General features: G+C 40.9%; 1 protein-coding gene across 4 annotated transcripts in view; it reads left to right on the top strand.

Annotated features, from left to right (window-relative positions):
- Positions 1-19392, top strand: part of LOC149211835 (uncharacterized) — a 299240-nt gene that overhangs the window by 127121 nt on the left and 152727 nt on the right. For 3 of the 4 annotated variants that reach the window (XM_089391597.1, XM_089391594.1, XM_089391596.1), the window contains one exon: positions 13268-13367. In XM_089391597.1, the coding sequence (XP_089247723.1) occupies positions 13268-13367 (100 nt within the window). Of the gene's footprint in view, positions 1-13267; positions 13368-19392 lie in introns of those variants that run through there. The other variant, XM_089391595.1, reaches the window with a different exon arrangement.

Genomic DNA, 19392 nt, shown 5'->3' with positions numbered 1-19392 from the left:
AATACTCAATTACCAAATGACAAGGCATATCTTTAGGTTTGAGAGGCCCACCTTCAAACATACGATCATGACAGATATGTGAGGGATCACATGGCTGGCTCAGGTGGTGGAGAAATGGCACGACAATCTAGTTGGTGGCTTTAAGGGGCTGCTGGCTCCTGATTGAGGACTATCTTGGAGAAAATTTTCTTGTAGGGATATCACCCACAAAAAGGTGGGTAATAGTAAGCTACTGAAGGAAGACCAGATGATCAAAAAGGAAGAAATGAGGTATGTATGCATGCGTTTAATGTATTGAGTCATGTCATCATATAGGTGTAGGAAGCATGGATGTATACTCTACCTCATGAGTATGATAAAAGGAAAGGGATCTCTTTCGTTGAAAAAGATGCATGAAGGCATGATTCACATATTGACAAAGATGAAATCAACATAATATGTCCTCATATGGAGTATGAGGTGGTTGATTATGAAGATGGAACTAAGGATGAAAGTTCTTGGGGTCAATATGTGAATAAAGGAGGAAGAGGTCGTGAAAATCGCAAATTGATTGCATGAATCAACATCCGATGACTAGAAGGATTGACCGTGACATCTCCATGGAAAAAGTATGAAGACTCTGATGAAGTCTGGAAAAGGAGACCCCTGGCATTTAATATCTTTTTGGAGACATGTCAACCAAGGTGATGGTGTTGGGCATGGAGTAGAGCTCATGCATTGACTTTTACCCACATGCTTAATGTGTTTGTCCTGGTCATGTTTTGCATGTTGTGGAAGAGGTCGTGAAAAACGTAAAATGATTGCATGAAAAAGAAAATCGACATCCGATGACTAGAAGAATTGACTGTGACATCTCAATGGAAAAGTTATGAAGATTCTTATGAACTCTGGAAAAGAAGACCCCTGACATTTAATATCTTTTTGGAGACATGTGAATTTGTATGCAGGATGTTGATGATGTAATCAAACAAATGTCATGATGAAAAGACCATCACAAAGGCAATGCTAATTTGATGTTCATTTTTGAACAATATCTGTATGGGCTAATGAAGGGCCACCAAAGGAAGAGTTGTATATGTTATCAACAACTCATACTCATGCGGTGGGATGATAAGATCCGAAGTAAAACATGGTGCGAAGAAGGTAGCTGTATGAATGAAAGCCAAATATGGATTAGTGAATCACTTTCATTGAAAGAAAGGATGACATGAATTACATGATTCATGAATGGAAGTGATGGATGGCCGATGCCTTACGAAGAAGTCCCAAAAGATGTAGGCTCCATAACAAAGAAGAAATTCATGACATTGAAAGAGGGAGTCCTACATGCAATTGGTTGTCCCATGATCTCAACCTAGAAAGTTGCGGGAAGCAAGTCGCTGGTTAAGGGGAGCTTGGTCAAGTTCCTAGTTAAGAGGGAGCTTGGGTTCATTCCTTCATAGGAATTGGTACATTCCTTCATTGGAATGGGTGCATCCTCCCCAGTTGAGAAGCAGAGGTAGACACATCATTCTTGTCTTCACTTGGGAAGAAAGGATGGAGGATTGAATGCATCTGGCATCCGATACTCTTTGAGGATGTGGTAGGTATCCAAGATAAGAGTAGTCGTAGAGGACCAATATTTTTTGAGGACTGGGAATCCAAGACAAGAATAGTCCTGGTGGAACATACTTTGAGAGAACCCGCGTGGGCTATGTTCTGAGAGAGACAATGATGAGGGTGTATACAAATCATTGGTCTCACCAGCATTGTGTGCTCTGATCTTGTGGAGAGATAGAGTGATTAGTCAAGGCCTTGCTATGTCTCAATGCTGGATGGTATGATGCTATACAAATGGGTTACCAATCCAACGCTTCTTATGAATTCTTCAGGTTGAGAATGTCCAAGTACCTTTTATGGATTATGAATACCTCCCTAGTTAAGAGGGAGTGTTGAAATATGTAACTAGTTTTGGTTTTCATAATGTCATGTGTAATCAAGATTTTATGTAATGAGAAAATTAAATTTGTTATTATTGATCTTGAGACATGGGTTTCATGGTCAAGAAAAATTTATTTTTAGGTCTAGCTCCCATTGTGAGCTCTTAGGATTGGTCATTGAGTAGTAAAGTCAATTGAGTCATTGTCATGTGTTGAAGACCCATTTGAGCATGTTACATATTGTAAAAGAGAATTTATTTGAGTCATTGTAAGAGTCAAAAGACCCTCCTAGACCAAGTCCAAGTGCTATTAACAAGGCGGCTTTAAAATGAAGCAATCAACCTACACCAAGATGACATACTAGCCTAGGATCAAGACAAGTTGACTTACAAGCATGGGAAGGAAGCCTATATACATGGCACTCAACCTCATTCAAGAAAACATTCACTTAAGCACAAGAAATTCGATCTAGACAAGAAGAGGAAGACTAATAACCAACGAAGGAAGGAAGAGGAAGAGCGAAGTTTGTCTGATCTATTTTTGGGCCACTTTCTATTCACACGTGCGAGGAGATTAGGGATTTGTATCTATGCAACAAGTCCGAATTACGGTCATTATAGGAGTGCCGAAACAAGGCAATGAAGAGACCTATATTAAAGGTTGAAGTCACAAGGAAGCTAGCCCCAACTCAATCGAAGGAGAAGGAGGGCTGAAGTAGCCCTAATTCAGTCACACGTGGGAGAATTGTAGTCACCTATAGGAGGCTGAAAATTGCAGAGAGAGAGGTTGATAACTTCAGACTTGAATTGCAGGATCAAGGGTGAGGAAAGAAGGAGAAGTTGCAGCATCTTCAAGAAGAAATTAACTTTCACTTGAAGCAAGGATTGACTTGGTCTTGGAGGGGTTGTTGGTCAAGGGTCTAGGTCTTGGAATTCACTAATTGAGGATTCTATTAGAAGAAGAATTTGGTGGGTTTTCCTCTCAAGGTTGGAGAGGTTTTGGCCCTGACTAATAGGCTATATCTTGTTGTGAAACTTCCTTAAACCTTAATCCCCACTGCAACAATTGATAATATTTATTCTACTTGTTAGATTTACATGAACAAGTTATTTGCAATTTCCTACGGCAAACATCGAAATACATACACTACAGGCTACGCCATTAAAATAATATGCCGAAATAGGAAACTGAACAATAGAGAAAGATACAACACAAATGATAGTTATCTTTGGACAAATGTCCCCGAAAAAACCCAATGCAGGAAAACTGGTGCAACATATTTGAGGGTTTTTATTATTAAGCAGAAGTTATTTCTAAATATCACTCGGTAGAAGAAATTAGTGAGATTACCTCACTCTACATTGCAAGTCCCGACTGATCCAGTAGCTGAACCAACGAGTTGTCAACTACTTCTACACTTCCCATGCGTGGGCATGCGTCAGCCTCTAAGGCACTGCATCATGTCTACTGGAAATCGATTTGCTCTCTGGAGCTGATTCCAGCCCTTTCGACTCAGAACGTCCAACTCTCCATCAAATTCAGACCTCTGCGTGGAAGGCTTCTGCGCTGCTCCGCGTGGGGCCTGCGTGAGCCCTTCCTGGCTCTGCGTCACCCTCTCTGGCCTCTGCGCTGCCTCCTCAGTGTGTCTCTTTGCCTCTCTGCTGAGTATTCCTAGGTCTAGAGAAGATCCTCTAGCGAAAAATCCTTCTGCCCCTCTTTGCGTGATCACTACAAATCACTGCGTTGCCTCTAGCTTTAGGTATTTGATATGACTGATAAAATCTCTATGTGTCTTCCAAATGACCCTCAAACTTCCTCAAATAATCTTCTCGCTGACATTCAATGGCCCAAATTAGAAGCTAATCAATGGCTAAGATCATTTCTGAGTGATCCTCGTCTTCTTCTATAAGTTACACCCATAGTGAGATTAATACCCAGTAATTATTTTTATTTCTTAAATTTAGACTTAGGGACCCATTAAAAATAATTAATCATTTTAATAAAACTGCCTCAGAGTGGAATTTCACAAAACGCTTTCTGGGTTCTTTGGAATACATGTCGCCAAGTCTCATTGCAGAATTTGAGACTTAGAGCACATCCAATGCTACCAAAAATCAACACTCCCTCTTCGCAAAGAATGTGCTCTAGCAATGCCTCCCACTGAAGCATCACCCTGACTTCATAACATCGTCCTCTGCGCTGCTGATGTCTGACATGCTGTCCGCCAACCACTGCACTGCTGTTGAAACTTGACACTGCCACTGTCAACATTGCATTCATACTACAACTTCCTTTGAATTTTTGCATCCGTGCTGCTGCTGGCAATGCCACTGCCAATTGCCCCTGCACTACAAACTGTTGCTGCTCCTTCATCAACAACGAAAAAACATCCCAAATTACTGAACAAGTGTTCAATAGAGATAGATCTCAATGCTGAAGATCTGACTACTACTAGTCCCACGCTATCCCTCTGAAGCCACTGTGCTGCTGCTACTACTTCACTATGCCTCCTTGCACTGCTGCAACTCTGCACTATGCTGCTTAGTCTTGGCGTTCTAGCCACCACATTTGTCGCTCCAACACTCCTGTGCACCATCTGACACTTAGTCGGGACTCCATCTCGCTACTATTGATTTGGCTTCCCGTAGCAAGAAATTGATCCGAGAGGTGGTCTCCTCAAGGATCCTGCCCATTTGTAGCTCTTTCGACCTACAACTCTAAATCAACCCACCTCAGTCCTGGAGGTATCTTAGCTGTCATGGCGAACTCCTCGTCCTCAATCTTCACGGGTGCAGCATTAAGATCATTCTTCTCATCTTTTTCCTTCTTGAGAGGACATTGTGTTGCAAAGTGACCAATTACACCACGCCTGAAGCATTTTATCTTCGAGACGTCCTTCTTCTGCCTTTGCTGCTCCTGTGGCCCCTTGGATGCGAGGTTTTCTTTCTCTTCCTCCTCCTTGGGCTTCGACCCACTGTTGCTGCTTTCGTCGAGCTTACACTTGACCAAGTCTCTCCTTACGTCCTCTTGCTTAAGAGCTGCCCACATCTCTTACCAATTTGGCAAAGTCGCCCTGCCAAGGATACCTTAGACAAAGACTTGCCAGTCTTCAGAGACAGAATTTAGGGCCAGTCTTACCAACTCAGACCCTTGAGGTGTAGACCCCACAACTGCTAACTCATCCTAGGTCTCCTGAAGCTTCGTGAGGAACAGATCTATGCGCTCCCCCTTCTGCATTTGCGCAGATCTCAATTTTTGCTCTAAGGACATCTTCCACTGCTCGAAAGATCCTTGATACAGCGTTGCCAAGGCATCCCACATCTTCTTAGCAGTCCCTCTCCTAGTGACGTGTCAAACCACGTGATCCTTTATTCCATTTAGGATCATCCTCTTAGTGCCATTTTTGGTCAGTACTTCTTTAGCGGATCTGAATTTGCAGGCACAATCACCATGCTGCTGGCATATGTCTTGAGAGAATGCTCATCTAGAAGGAATGGCATGCTTTCCTTCCAGATGACGTAGTTGGATGCCTCATCCAACCTGTCCTGATCTCTTAGCCCACTTGTTACCATCTCTTCCACGAAAAATGTCGCACTGCTCCTCTCTGCTTCATACTGCTTCTCCTCAGCGAATAAGAAAACAAACTTCTTGCTGGGAAGTCTACTGAGGAATAATTCCCTCACTATGCTTCTCCTCTCCCTTCTTATGTCTTTTAGCCCAACAATCTGCTTGCTGAAGAACTGCGTCCCACTAACTCTTCCTCATGCTGAGACTCAGCACTGCTTCCTCTGCCATGACAAGATTTCGATTTGGAAGCCCTTCCTCTTTGTCGACTCACTCAGAGAGAAACTTTCCTCAAAACTTCAGCCCTCTTGGCTTGGACAACGCAATCCCTTTGGGATTCGAATTGTTGCCTTCTGCAACTATTTCGATCTCCCCCTTTGCTCAATGCTGGGTTCTCTAGCACTATTGTTCTTGCTTCACCCGCACTTCTCTGATACCATGTGAAAATTCCTTAAACCATAACCCCTACTACAACAACTGATGATATTTCTTCTACTGGTTAGATTTACATGAACAAGTTATTTGCAATTTCCACTGACAAACATCGAAATACATACACTACAACCTACATCATTGCCAAAACAAGAAATTGAACAATAGAGAAAGATACAACACAAATGACAAAGTTATTTTTGGACAAATGTCCTTGGGAAATGCGAGAAAACTGGTGCAACAGATCTGAGGGTTTTTATTATTAAGCAGAAGTTATTTTGAATACAACCTCTGGATGCCTTGCTAGCAATCCAGTACAGAGAATATCACTCGACAGAGGAAATTAGTGAGATTACCTCACTTTACATTGCAAGACCTGATGGATCCACTCGCTGAACCAACGAGTCCCTGACTACTTCTGCGCTGTCTCTGCATGGGCTTGCGTCAGTGTATAAGGCACTGTGTCACCTTTGCTGGGAATCGATTTGCTCTCTGGAGTTGATACCAGGCCTCCCAGCTCAGAACGTCCAACTCTCTAGCAATTTTGGATCTCTGTGTGGAAGGCTTCTGTGCTGCTTTGGGTGGGGCTTGTGTCAGCCCTTCCTGGCTTTGCGTCACCCCCTCTGATCACTGTGCTGCCTCCTTTGTGTGCTTGTCTGCCTCTCTGCTGAGTATTCTTGGCTTCAGAGAAGATCTTCCAACCAATAATCCCTCTGATCCTCTCTGCGTGATCACTACAAATCACTGCGTTGCCTCTAGCTTCAACAATTTGATCTCACTGATCAACTCTTTTTGTGTCTTCCAAATGACCCTCAAGCGTCCTTAAATAATCTTCTTGTTGACATTCAACGGCCCAGTTTTGAAGCTAATCGGTGGCTAAGTTCATTTTTGCTTGAACCTCGTCTTCTTCTAGAAGTTACACTCATAGTTAGATTAATACCTATTAATTATTTTAATTTCTTAAGTTTAGACTTAGGGACTCATTAAAAATAATTAATTATTTTAATAAAACTATCTCTGGGTGGAATTTCCCAAAATGCTTCTTTGGAATACATGTGCCCAAGCCTCCCTGCAAAATTTGAGACTAAGAGCACATCCGATGTTACTAGAAATCAACATTTGTGTCCTTTGTCTCCTTGTTCTTTATGGTTTGGTAGTTGTTTGATGAAAAATAACACATAATAATAAACAAGTCAAAGAAGAACCTAATTAAGAAAAGCAAAACGTATTCACAAGCAGTTATCATTGCTAGAGAAATTATCTCATCTCTTTGCTTTAGATTTCTCAACAAAAGGAAGGCTCAACTTAGGAAAAGAAAATTAAAGTGGCATTCAGTTGTGGGGGTCACTCAAGAAAGGGAAATCGAACTCCCTAGGAAAATTGAACCACAAGGAAAAAGGGGATGAAAAAGGGGGTCAAATTGGTGGAGCCCACAAGGAAGGGGTGAACAACAATTATAAAAGGAAGGGAAGAGCCTCATTTTTGCATCTTTTGGCTTTTCATTTTCAAAACTTGAGAGTGTGCTTGAGCTGCTTAGCCAAGTCAATCGGTGCTGTTTAGCACAAGGAATTTCCAAGCGGGAATTCCAACTCTTCTTCAGTGAACTTCGAGTGTCACTCTAGAAGATAATTTGTGAGTGGAGTTTGGTATTTGGAGGGCCGATTTTCAAAGGTCTTTCAGCTTGTGCGAGTTCCAAGAGAACTTAGTTGCGGAATTCGTGGTATTTGGAGGGCAGACATTTGGAGGTTTCCAAAGCTGGGAATTTGCAGGAAATTTCTTTAGTTGAGGGCAAGTTTTCTTGGAGATTTTTAGATGTTGAGAACACTGCTATCAAGAGGGTCGAATTTCTTTCACTAGGGCCTGCACATGGGTTTTTCTGGGTCATCTACAGTGTAGATGTTAAAGTGGAGATTTTGTGCAGGAGTTGAGTTTAGATTTCTTGTTCATTCCCGGAGAAATTTTGCAGAGGAAATTCTAGTAGCTGAGGGATGGAATTGGAGCTAATTTGTATCAGATATTCTTGGTGGGACGTAGAACCCATTTGCTAAGAATTTCACCCAAATTTAGTTGTTACGGGTCAGCTGGAATCAGACAAACAATTTCTGGGTTTTGTTGGATTGTGGGTGAGGAGCCTTCTCCTAATTTTTCAGAATTTTTGGAGTAGTTTTGAGGGGTCATTTTACAGTTTGCCTCCAACAGCAGCAACAACAACAAAAAATTTCTGGGCGGTGTGTTTGAACTTTTGACAGATTGAGCTATTTCAGTTCAAGTTTTGCTTAGATCTTCACCTAGATGTTGAATGCTTGCATTAGGAAGCCCAAGTTCTATCATTCCACTCTATTGTACTTAGCTCCAATTGAAAAATTAATAAAATGGGTCAGATTTATGGCTACAATTTCATGGCTCACTGATTTATAATTTTATACCTGCTTATGTAAGTTTGTGCTTCCATGTTTGGATTTCTTTGTTGTAGCTTAGTGCATGTTTTTGATATTCATTGTATTTCCTAGTTTGGAACATTACGAAATCTAGCCCTTCCTTCAATGGAAATTGCCTAATTAGGGCTAATGTCACAATCCTAGGCAATTTAGGTTTCTTAAAATGATATTTCAGCAAAAGTGCTTCAACTTAGGGTAAATTGAGTGTTTGTCATTCCATTTGTTGATCACATCTTTCAAAGAAGACCTTTTCTCTGTACTTCTATGCCTTGATGTACTATTGTTGAATTACATTTTGAAATCTTATGCTCCAAGTGCTATTTCCTAAGCTTCTTCATAGGTATACTGTTCCTTTATACAAAGAATTGTGCCTTGTTCCAAGTGAGAAGTACTTACCTTGATCAAGCCTTCTTTACATCATCTTGATCGTGTTCACTTAGAATACCCTTAGGTTATATATATGCTGGGAAGCCTCCTGTGTAGAGAAATTCCACTAAAGAGTAGGGGGTGGAGTGTTAAGGTGACAGTGGCAGCCTTCTCATTGTTGCATTAGGGTTTAGTCGTTGTCTTGTGAGGCCTCTCAGAAGGCTTCCTAGATTTGGTGCAACACTTACCAAAGGGAGATCATAAACTATGAAAATACCTTAAGTAGAAGGCTGAATTCGACCTCTGAGTTGCTGTCAAACACTTTCCGAGATGCAAAATGTAGTTGATACACAGAAAAACAGCAAGCCATGTTCTAATTTAAACCACATAAGTGTAAAATTGTATATAAATGGGTAATTAATGGATTGGAAAAATCTGGGCAGCAGGTAATAAGAACTAATAACAGCCCAAATTCTTCAATTTCCTTGCAGATAATGTAATTTCCAGTTATCAGAAAATTGCCTGTAACAGGTAAGGGTTCAATCCCCTTGGGGTGTAATACCCAGAAAATTCTAGGAAGCAAATTATGAATAAAATCAGGCTGGAAATGACGCTTTTAGTTCATCAGTTTATTAAATAACACTTGAGTAATGGTTACCAAAGAATACTTAGTTGGAAACCCTCGAGTAAGGGTGTGATATATTACCGTTGGGATATGGTTGTTAGTGTCCTGGCAGTGCCATAAGACCCCTATTGCAGCTTGAATCCTCTCTGAAAATTTAATCTCTGTGCACACTCAAGAAGCGACACTTTTCTTGGGCCTAATGGATAAAGGTTTTAGCATAAACCCTAGTAATGTAAATCATACCAGACAAAATCACTAAACTAATTTAATGAAATATTTTGGGTTTTTTGTTTTTTATAAAAAGAGAAGAAAATATAACAGAGAAAAAACAATTAAGTAAATGGCTACTTGTTAAAATTTACCTCCAGTCTGCTCTAATACCTTTCTTTGTGCTGGGTTTGCGATCACAAGATTCCTTAGGTTGGTTCCGCAATTTGGATCAGCTAGAGGGATTGGAATCTTGAGATTATCACTGCCTGAACCAATCTGTAATAACTACCAGATCCTCCAATTTCACCAGTAGAGATCCCCTCTATTGGGATGTCTTTAATCACTGGATTAGCTGTGGCAAAGAGTGTGACATTTATGCCCTAGAGGATTTGTTGAACAAGTTGGATCAATCAACACTTGTCAAGCAGCAATGGAGAGATGAGGATGCCATATATCTCCCCTTCCAAGTGGCTCGTTGCCCTTCAATGGGCTGGCACAGTATCCTTGTGGTGATCTTCAAACCTGCAGTTTCAACAAGAACACATAAACAGCAAAAATCAAGAAAAAGACTATATAGAAAAATCAATCCGACAAGATGTCTGCATAGTAAAAGCTTTGTGAATCAAGATTTTGGCATTATCTCAATAGTTCAACAACCAAAACGAGAGGAGATAGCCTTTGTAAATTTTTTCTAATAGCTAGTTAATGGCTAATTCCCTTTCTTAGTAAACTAATAATTTGTTGGCTAACTTGGCTTGTCTTCCACAAAATCGTTGGAGAATAAGTCACTTTTACAATTAAAATAACATTTTCTGCAGTAAGTATTTGCCCGTGAGGTGGATTGAATTGAATTGAATGGGGTGAATTCAAGTCACGTGGGCTCAATCCATAAAGGAAAAGTTCAATGCTCATTTGTTTAACTCTCCCAACTATGCTTTGAGGACCCCACTTTTTTGGCCCAAGTGAATGCTGTATGGCAGGCTTAGAAAAGTAGCTGCTGAGTCAATTAAATGGATAAATTCCTTATGGTGGCCCAGGGCTTCCTTTTGAGACTTCGGCTGAATTAAGCAAAAATAAAGGTTGGTACAACTGCTCTTTTCATGGCAGTAATTGGTGCAAATTTGATTGATTACGGCCTCCTTTTGGATCACGGCTCCCTTTCTAAGACGTGGAATGGCCTCATGGCTGGTACAGCTGACCAGTAGACTTAGTGCCTGCTTTACATTATGGCCGGGCTTAGAGGGGTGCCTGTTTTAACTTTTATGCCATTTCTTTGCTTGGGTGGACTTCAAGTCCCACCTTTGGATATCCAATTGCTCGCATGGGATTGTTGACTGCTGCATAAAAATATTCACGGCCGACTTATTGGTGAATTGCTGCGTCCAAATAGAAAACTTGTTAGTTTATCATCAGCCCATGGCTGGGTTTAGTTACTGTGGCCAACATAAGTGACCTCGTGTTCACCTTTTATGCCCACGAGTTGCTGTTTGGCTGTCGCTTACCCTTTTTTGACCTCACGGCTTTGCATTGGATCAACTGGATCTTCCATTTGAACTTCACTGCATACCGGACTTTTGATATGCTACTCTTCACGTGTTAGTAATTCTGCCATGAAAGGCCAAGATATAAGTTGTAGATATGAAAGACTATACTGGTAAACAAGGATTGCCATCAGCTACAGACGTTTGAGTTAGTTCTGGTTCTTCAGTGATTGGTTCACAGTTATGATCCAGAATTTTTGTTCTGGTTCTTCAGTGATTGGTTCACAGTTATGATCCAGAAGTTTTGATTCCACTCGCTGCAGCATCCTTTTCTATGCTCATATTTTGCTGTATAGTTGGCAAAGGTAGTGCAGTGCTTTTTCAATGTCATCAGTTCTGCATAACAAGCCCCAACAGGCTTGATATATTTCAGCATTTTTTTCATGCATAAACTTCTCCTACAGATCTTCAGGTGTTCTATATTTGTGATGACAATAAATGGACTTTGAACTCAATAGTTTCTAGGCATCCACACACATCAAATTTTGCTGTAAGATGGAATACATACTCATTCAAAACATGCTCTATAGATTGGGAAATATCCCTACTCTGTGTGCTGGTACAACTTAGAACTTTGTCCGAGTCAAGCTTCATCAAAGGCCTTACCCCATACAATCAAAATTCCATGTATATTATGCTGGTAACCAATACACGAGACATCTTGTCAAAATTTTGAGTCATGGAGAAAACAAGCCCGCAATTAATTCTGCCCTCCACAAAGATTTTGTTGGACTCTTGTCAGGCTGCAAATGGTCATAAGAGCATTCTCTTCGATGCTTCCACTGACCCAATTTTTTTTTTTGAAGAATACGTGCTAAAAGTAGGGGTAGCAGGTCCCAAGTTGAGTGAAACACAAGAAATGTCCAACACTCCTTTCCAGAGGTCTCCAACATTCCAACACTCCAACATTCATTCCTAGGCCATGCACACCCCTGGGTCTACCACATCTCCATGAGCACTCGTCAACCAAAGCATCCTAAAGTAAAGCACATATGTCTGTGTAAGCAGCCAAGAATCCCTATGCTACCTAGGGTTCAATGCCCTCCTCCTAGATAACCAATGCTTCTTCTTCAAGTAGGTCCTCCTCCCAAGCAAGCAACCGAGACCTCCATGTGCTTGTCATGAAGAATGTCGCCATGTCACATAGGAAAACAATATCCTAAGGAAGTTTGCCACATAAGCATTATGTGAAGGTCTAATAATCCATTATTAAGCTATTTTCAATGTATATGACCTCTAAGGTACAACCATAGCAAGCACTTTCAGAGCAACCTCAAAATCTAGCATAACTCTTGCATGACCTGTTGCTATTGCTGATTTTTCCTTCCATGATCCCATCGATGACTTGATGAGAAGCCATTTTCTGGATATCCTAGGAATGCCCCTTTAGGATTCTAAACATATTTGATAATCTAAAGGCAAGATGAGCTTTCAATGCAACTACATAAACATGTCATAGTTTGCATGATGTTGTGAATAAAATGTAAGATTGATGTTGTGAATAAAATGTAAGATTAAGGAATGCCCCTCTAGGATTCTAAACATATTTGATAATCTAAAGGCAAGATGAGCTTTCAATGAAACTACATAAACATGTCATTGTTTGCATGATGTTGTGAATAAAATGTAAGATTAAGGAATGCCCCTCTAGGATTCTAAACATATTTGATAATCTAAAGGCAAGATGAGCTTTCAATGCAACTACATAAACATGTCATAGTTTGCATGATGTTGTGAATAAAGTGTAAGATTGTGAAATGTCAATGACACTAACAGGATTCAAGGCCTCCAGAGTTCTTAACATATTTGACAATCTAAATGTAGTATGAGCTTTTGATGTAACTACCTAATCATTTTTCAGTGTAAGAAATGCATATTGTACTATTTTTTCTCATTTTTTATGTCTACTTCATTAAATATTATCCCCTGTTGGCACCACCGTGCTCCCGTTGGTGCAAACGTGCTTTGTTATTTGATATTTTTGTTGGGAAAAATGGATGACAATTAATGTTTGCTACCTTTTTAAGACATCTTGCGAATGCAGGTTTAGTGTACTTAATTTTTAAATCACATATATTATGCGATTTTCCTGTGTTTGAGACATCTCAGCCATGCTAGTGAAATGTTTTCTCAATGACTTGATTATTTTGATTTTTTTTTTGAATTTTGCAGATGATGATATTTTGTCCAATTCCAAGATCATTTCTGGTTATGACAACAACATTGGCATTGACGCTGCTGCTTCACAGGTTGTTACCCTCGATAGTCTCAGGTATAGGCAGTATGATTTATTTTTAGATCACCTTCCAATCTTATTTCCATGGTATATTTATTACTGAAGAAAGGAATTTTTGTTGGTTTTGGTGTTTTTGGGAAAGAGGTATAGCATGATTTTTGATATAGGAAGACATTAAAAGATATCCATATAGTTTTAAGAAATATTCATAAAATGCAACCTTGATTCTGTGTTATAATGCCAATTTTTCATTTTTTATTACACAATATTTCCCTATGTTCCCCAAGTTCTTTTAGATGCAGGAGTGGAGAAACACATGTTGGGAACTGTTACTCTGCATGTTAGTAGGGGTACGTATGAACACTTCACAGTACTTATCGCTGCCATTTTAAGCCCAAGGTAACAAGTCAAAAGCAATGTAACAACCATGTGAGGCCCTGTATTAGGTATCCTAGGCCTTGTGGGTTGTTATTGAATCTATATCATGTTGTTTTGGTTGGACCATGGCTGGTCGCTTGAAGTTCATTTCGGGTTCCTTTTGTCTTGTACAGGATTGGAGGGCCTTAGGTGAGCTTTCTTGAGGACTCGTGGTTTTAAACTTTTATGGGAGTTTATAGCAGATAGTTGGTGTAAAAGTTACTCCATCCCACGTTAAGATGCACCTATGTCTTACCACATGGTTATGGTCTATAGTGTTTGTAGGTGGCCTTGGCTTTGGTGAAATACTTCTCATATAGCTCTCATGCATGGCAGTCTCATATTGATAATTTTTCATGTTTTTTGAGGTAGTTCATGGTTCCCAATGCAAAGTAGTCATTGTGGTCAAAAAGTCAACTTGGTGTCAGATTCTTTTGTTTGATGAGAGGAATCCATGCCATGTAGATTTTTTCCAATTGAAAAAGGCGATGGCTAGTTACAACTTGGTAAAACTTGGTCAACAAGTCAAAGCAAGTTTTATGATGGGAGAATGGGAGGGCATTGGGTAGAATCACATATGCATCACATAAAAAATGGTTAGCAAAACGAGAGAAAAAAAACCTAGGTTCCAAATTTAAGAGATTCAGTAAGGTGTTATAGAACCAATATAGGGGTCAAATGACGTGGAAGAGCAGGTGATGATGTGGTAACACCTTGTAGGATATGGAGATTCCCATAAAGACCTAATTCACATCCAATCCGATATAGCCCATACCCATATTCCAAAATTGTCAAATGATCAAGGGTGCTGGAGATCTTGCTTCCGTGTGGCTAAGTCGAATTATTAAAGTGAAAAGTGAAAATTCAAAAATAGTTGTTGGTAAGTCGAATAGCCATTGGAGACCCGATGAATCAATTATTTGAGGAATGGACCAAGAAAGTGTTGATTTTTGTGTAGCTTGGAGGTACCCGAAGCCCTAGGGTTCGGGGATTGGAGGGAAAAGCGCCACAAGTAGGCTTATGGCCTTGAAACCCAGGCGTGGGGGTTTTGCACCCATCAGGATTTGGGCCAAAACCCACTAGCACATTTCGGCATGTGACAGATGAGGATGATAGCTCTCGGCTAGACGATTCTAACGCAACGAGAATCATTCGATTCCGAGTTGTAGAAATGGAGTTATGAATTTTTAAAGTTATGTTTGGGTTTTGCACATGAGGTGTCAAGGTCAGCCTAAGGTTAAGAAGGCCTAGTGACAGCTGTTCAGGCCCTATTATGACGTCCATTGAAGCCCTCCTTTAGTGTATAAAAAGGAGGTGAGTCTGAGATCATTATTGAGCAATCTAAGTGCATCAAAGGTCAAGATATCTCTGCGATTTGGAGTGCGAAGTCGAGGGTAGAAAAGGAGTAAAGGGCTGCCATGTTTGGAGGGTATCTGTGCGTTTTAGTGCGGGTATCTCTGCTGAACTTTGAAGAACATAAAAGAAGAATTGATCAAGGGTTTCCCCACATTGGGGTTTGTCTCTGGCTAGCACCACATCTTGTGTCCTCGTCTTGGCTTGTCTTCTGCGATTTATATGTATGTTCTATCTGCAGTTTACTTTAATGCTGATGTGATTGCTAATCTGGAAAAGATATGAAGCTAACTGTGAAAATTGAAATAAATTACTCTAAGCATAGAACATACCTAAAATTAACATGGTATCAGACCTGAGGTGAAGACAATGCCCAAGCAAGAGTGAAAGACCAATCACCAAAGACAGTTGGGAAAGGACAAAAAGATCAATGGGTTCCTCATCCCTCTTCAAATTCACCGAGGTTGAAGTGGAAGCAAAGAATATTATCAGAATGGCACAACGGAAGTTTCTGATAGCCTACCTAAAGATCACTTCATTGGGAAGTTCGGACCTAAGGGTGGAAGGAAAGGCGGATGCCTTGAGTTCGACCATTATGCGAAGGAGTGTCCGAATGGCAGAGACACATCTCTTGACGAAGATAACAATCATTCCAGGGACATCTTCAATGATCAAAGGAATCACTGGTAATGTAGGTCATCAAATGGTCGACTCTTCAACGAAAGCAAGGAACCCAGGTATGAAGAATCAAATGTTGTTTCTGATAAGATAAAGAAGCGTTATCTTGCATTGGCCCTTTCCTTAAGATTCTTTGGGAATTTGGCTTATTGATTGTAGTGCTTCAAGGCACTTCATCGCACTCTCTAATTTGGTAGAGATGGAAACAATCGTGGAATTATACTTGGAGCCAATGCCACCTATCTTGGAAAGGGTGTAGGGAATGTTATCTCTCAATTGAATAACGGTAACTCGATTCATTTACAGAATCTCTTTTATGTACTTGATCGCAAGAAGAACCTAGTGTCCATTTCAGCAATGGAAGTCAAAGGTTTTAGGGTGGCACTCATCAATGGAAGGATCCACAGGTTTGGAACAACTCGAGGGTTTTGAGATTCATGATCAGGGATCTCATGTATACAGGTGGAAGACAACCCTCTATGGCTTGAAGCAAAACACCCCAGTTATAGTATGAGAGGACTGATAACTGTCTGATGGAGCTGAGATTCACTAGGAGTGAAACCGATCCGAGCCATTACTCGAAGGTTGTGGATGATAGACCTCTCATATTGGCACCTTATGAGGACGACCTATTTTTGACAGGTGCAGACCCTCTCATTTGCAGAAGTAAGAGCGAGTTGGATTTCGAATATGGAATGATAAACTGCAAGCCCATGACTCCCTCGAGGATCTTAACTTTCAGAAGATATATGGTGATGATGTCGGACTAGATTTGGGAAATGCCTTTGAGTCTCATAAACTCATTCGTGTTGATGTTCTTGGTGAACTTCCCTCCGGACATATGTTTTGCAGTTAGCATGGTGAGCTCATATTTGGTTGAGCCTCACTAGGTTGGTGCCAAGAATCCTCTGAGATATCTTCGGGGCACAATCTCTCATGGATTGAGATACACTATCGGAAATATGAAACTGCATGATTATTCGAATGTTGATTGGGCAGGCAGTGTGGAGGATCATTAGAGCACTTCTTAGTGGTGTTTCTCTTTGGATTCTGCTTCGATATCATGGATGAGCAAGAAGCAGAAGTCAGTTGTTATAAGCACCACCGAGACTGGATACATATCTACGAGTATGATCTTGTATGAAGATGCCTGGTTGAGGAAGCTCTTCAGTGAGTTGTTTGTACACATGATGAATACCACGTGATTCTATGTGACAACCAGAGGTGGGATTCGATTATTGAGGAATCCCGTATTCGATGATCATCAGATACTACCTTATCTGGGATATGGTAAGTCAATGAACAAGGAAGCTTCATCGCTGTGAGATGATGTGCAAGTCGCTACACTTTGTCAAAGCCTCGAGGGAAAGATCAAATCTGTGATTTTCCCGAACGACTTGGAGTCGTCAAGAGACCCTTGTACAAGGGTCCTGCATGTTGCATACATTGAGCTCTAGGAGCTTTAGGGGCTTGGGGTTCTTACTGGAGCAACATACGACCACATGGTGACTCACCCTCCCTTGGTGGTGCGCTCTGAACAAGATGATTGGTTCTCCTGTGGGCCTGGATGATTTGATCTCCATCGCGATTGAGGACATGATGATTCGCTCTCCTGTGGACAAGATGGTTCGCTCTCTTGTGGGATAGGATGATTTGTTCTCCTATGGACAGGATGATTCGCTCTCCTGTGGACAGGATGATTCACTCTCCTGTGGACAATATGATTCGCTTTCTTGTGGGACAAGATGATTCGCTCTCCTGTGGACAGGATGATTAGTTCTCTTGTCGAGGCATCCTACCCATGCAGTCCAGGACTCATGGGAAGTATCTCTCATCTAATCAACGAGTAGGGAAACGAGGATAGGGACCATAGTAGTATCGATGGACGCATCGTTGTATCTACCGTACTCCCTATGCTAGGATGACCTTCATTGATCTGAGATCAATGGTACTGGTCTGGGACCAATGAGAGTGGTACATACTATGACACTGACTTCGGGTTAGTAGAGGACTGGTCTGGGACCAGTGGTACACACTCTAAAACTGACTTTGGGTCAATAGAGGACTAGTCTGGGACTAGTGGTACACACTCTGAAACTGACTTCGGGTCAGTAGAGGATTGGTTTGGGACCAGTGGTACACACTCTAAAACTGACTTCGGGTCAATAGAGGATTGGTTTGGGACCAGTGGGAGTGGTACATACTATGACACTGACTTCAGGTCAGTTGAGGACTTGGTTGGGACCAGTGGTACACACTCTAAGACTGACTTCGGGTCAGTGGAGAATGGTATGACACATCCTCGATCAATTCTTCTTCTTCATGGTTCAACAGAGCTGAGCAGAGCAGAGCAGTGCAGGGCACTGATGGCAAAGATAGTACAGTTGGATATATGGATCAACGGATGGAGTTCTCCCTAGTTGAGAGGGAGTGCTAAAATTGGCAACTAGGGCCAAACTCCATGTGGGTCATCTTATTTATGGCAGCCGATATTTTTATTGGATCCCTCTCACCGAGAGGTGTAGGATTGATCTAAAGATCATCTGATTTCAATAAGTATTTATGAAGTTATGAATTTATTTATGTTATAAAACAAATTGTCAAGTCGGCTAGCAACTTGAGTAGGCTCAGAAGCCCAATAGACATGTCTATTCATCATCTATGTTTTAGTATAAATAGAAGAGGACTTGAAGTCATTTTGACATCCTCTTCATGTGATCTCCTCCTCTCCACGTCTTTGGGTTTTTGGTGAAGGAGAGACACAAAAGAGCATATGTTGGTCTAGCATGAAGTCCTAACCGCAAATGATGCCCTAGTTGATCCAATGCAGTTCTTGAAGATACTTATACGATGTTCATGGTGAGACCTTATACACTGTACATGGAGACCTTATACTCAATACACGGGGACCTTATTCGCTGTTCATATACGTTGTTCTTGAAGACATTTATACGTAGGGCAGAAAGACTCCATACACAAAGTTCATGAAGACATATATACGCAGTCATGGTGACATTTTATACGATGTTCATGTGATACCTTTAAACGATGTTCATATGACCCTTTATATGCTGTTCTTAAAGACATTTATACGCAGAGCACAAATATATTTATACGCAGTCATAACCGCAGTGAAGCATAGCCGCAGACTCAACATACCTGTGTTCTAATGGAAGTATCCTCAGATGAAGAAAGCAGAGAAGAATGTATGTGATTTGGGCACATCTATCTCGGATAAACGACGCATAATTAACTTTGGGTAAGGACACAGTGAATGAATCATCCTCGGCTTGTCAAGACTCAATAAAGATCACATTCGTAGGATCATTACAACAATGTAGATCTATGCTAATTTAGTAAGTCTACATGATAACAGAAACCCTTGGCATACTTGTAGCAATCTTGATGTGCTATGATCACAACAGCTATAAACGTTGGTTTTGGTTTCGGTTGGATGAAGAAGATCTCTGTGACATACATCTTGTACAGCAGTGACTTGAAGTATTAGATGATGTACCTATATGCAGTGATAGTGATCACCTTTGTGAAGAGTGTCAGTCTCATCAAAGGTAAGAGACAAGGATCATAACCTTACAGTACAGTAAGGTATAGT

The sequence above is a fragment of the Pinus tabuliformis genome, chromosome 1_1 (assembly GCF_031772625.1).
Source record: "Pinus tabuliformis cultivar Carrire ecotype Pingquan chromosome 1_1, CPIR1, whole genome shotgun sequence".
Classification (NCBI taxonomy): Eukaryota; Viridiplantae; Streptophyta; class Pinopsida; order Pinales; family Pinaceae; genus Pinus; species Pinus tabuliformis.
Note: the sequence above shows the minus strand (reverse complement) of the source record. Positions and strands in the feature narration are given on the sequence as shown.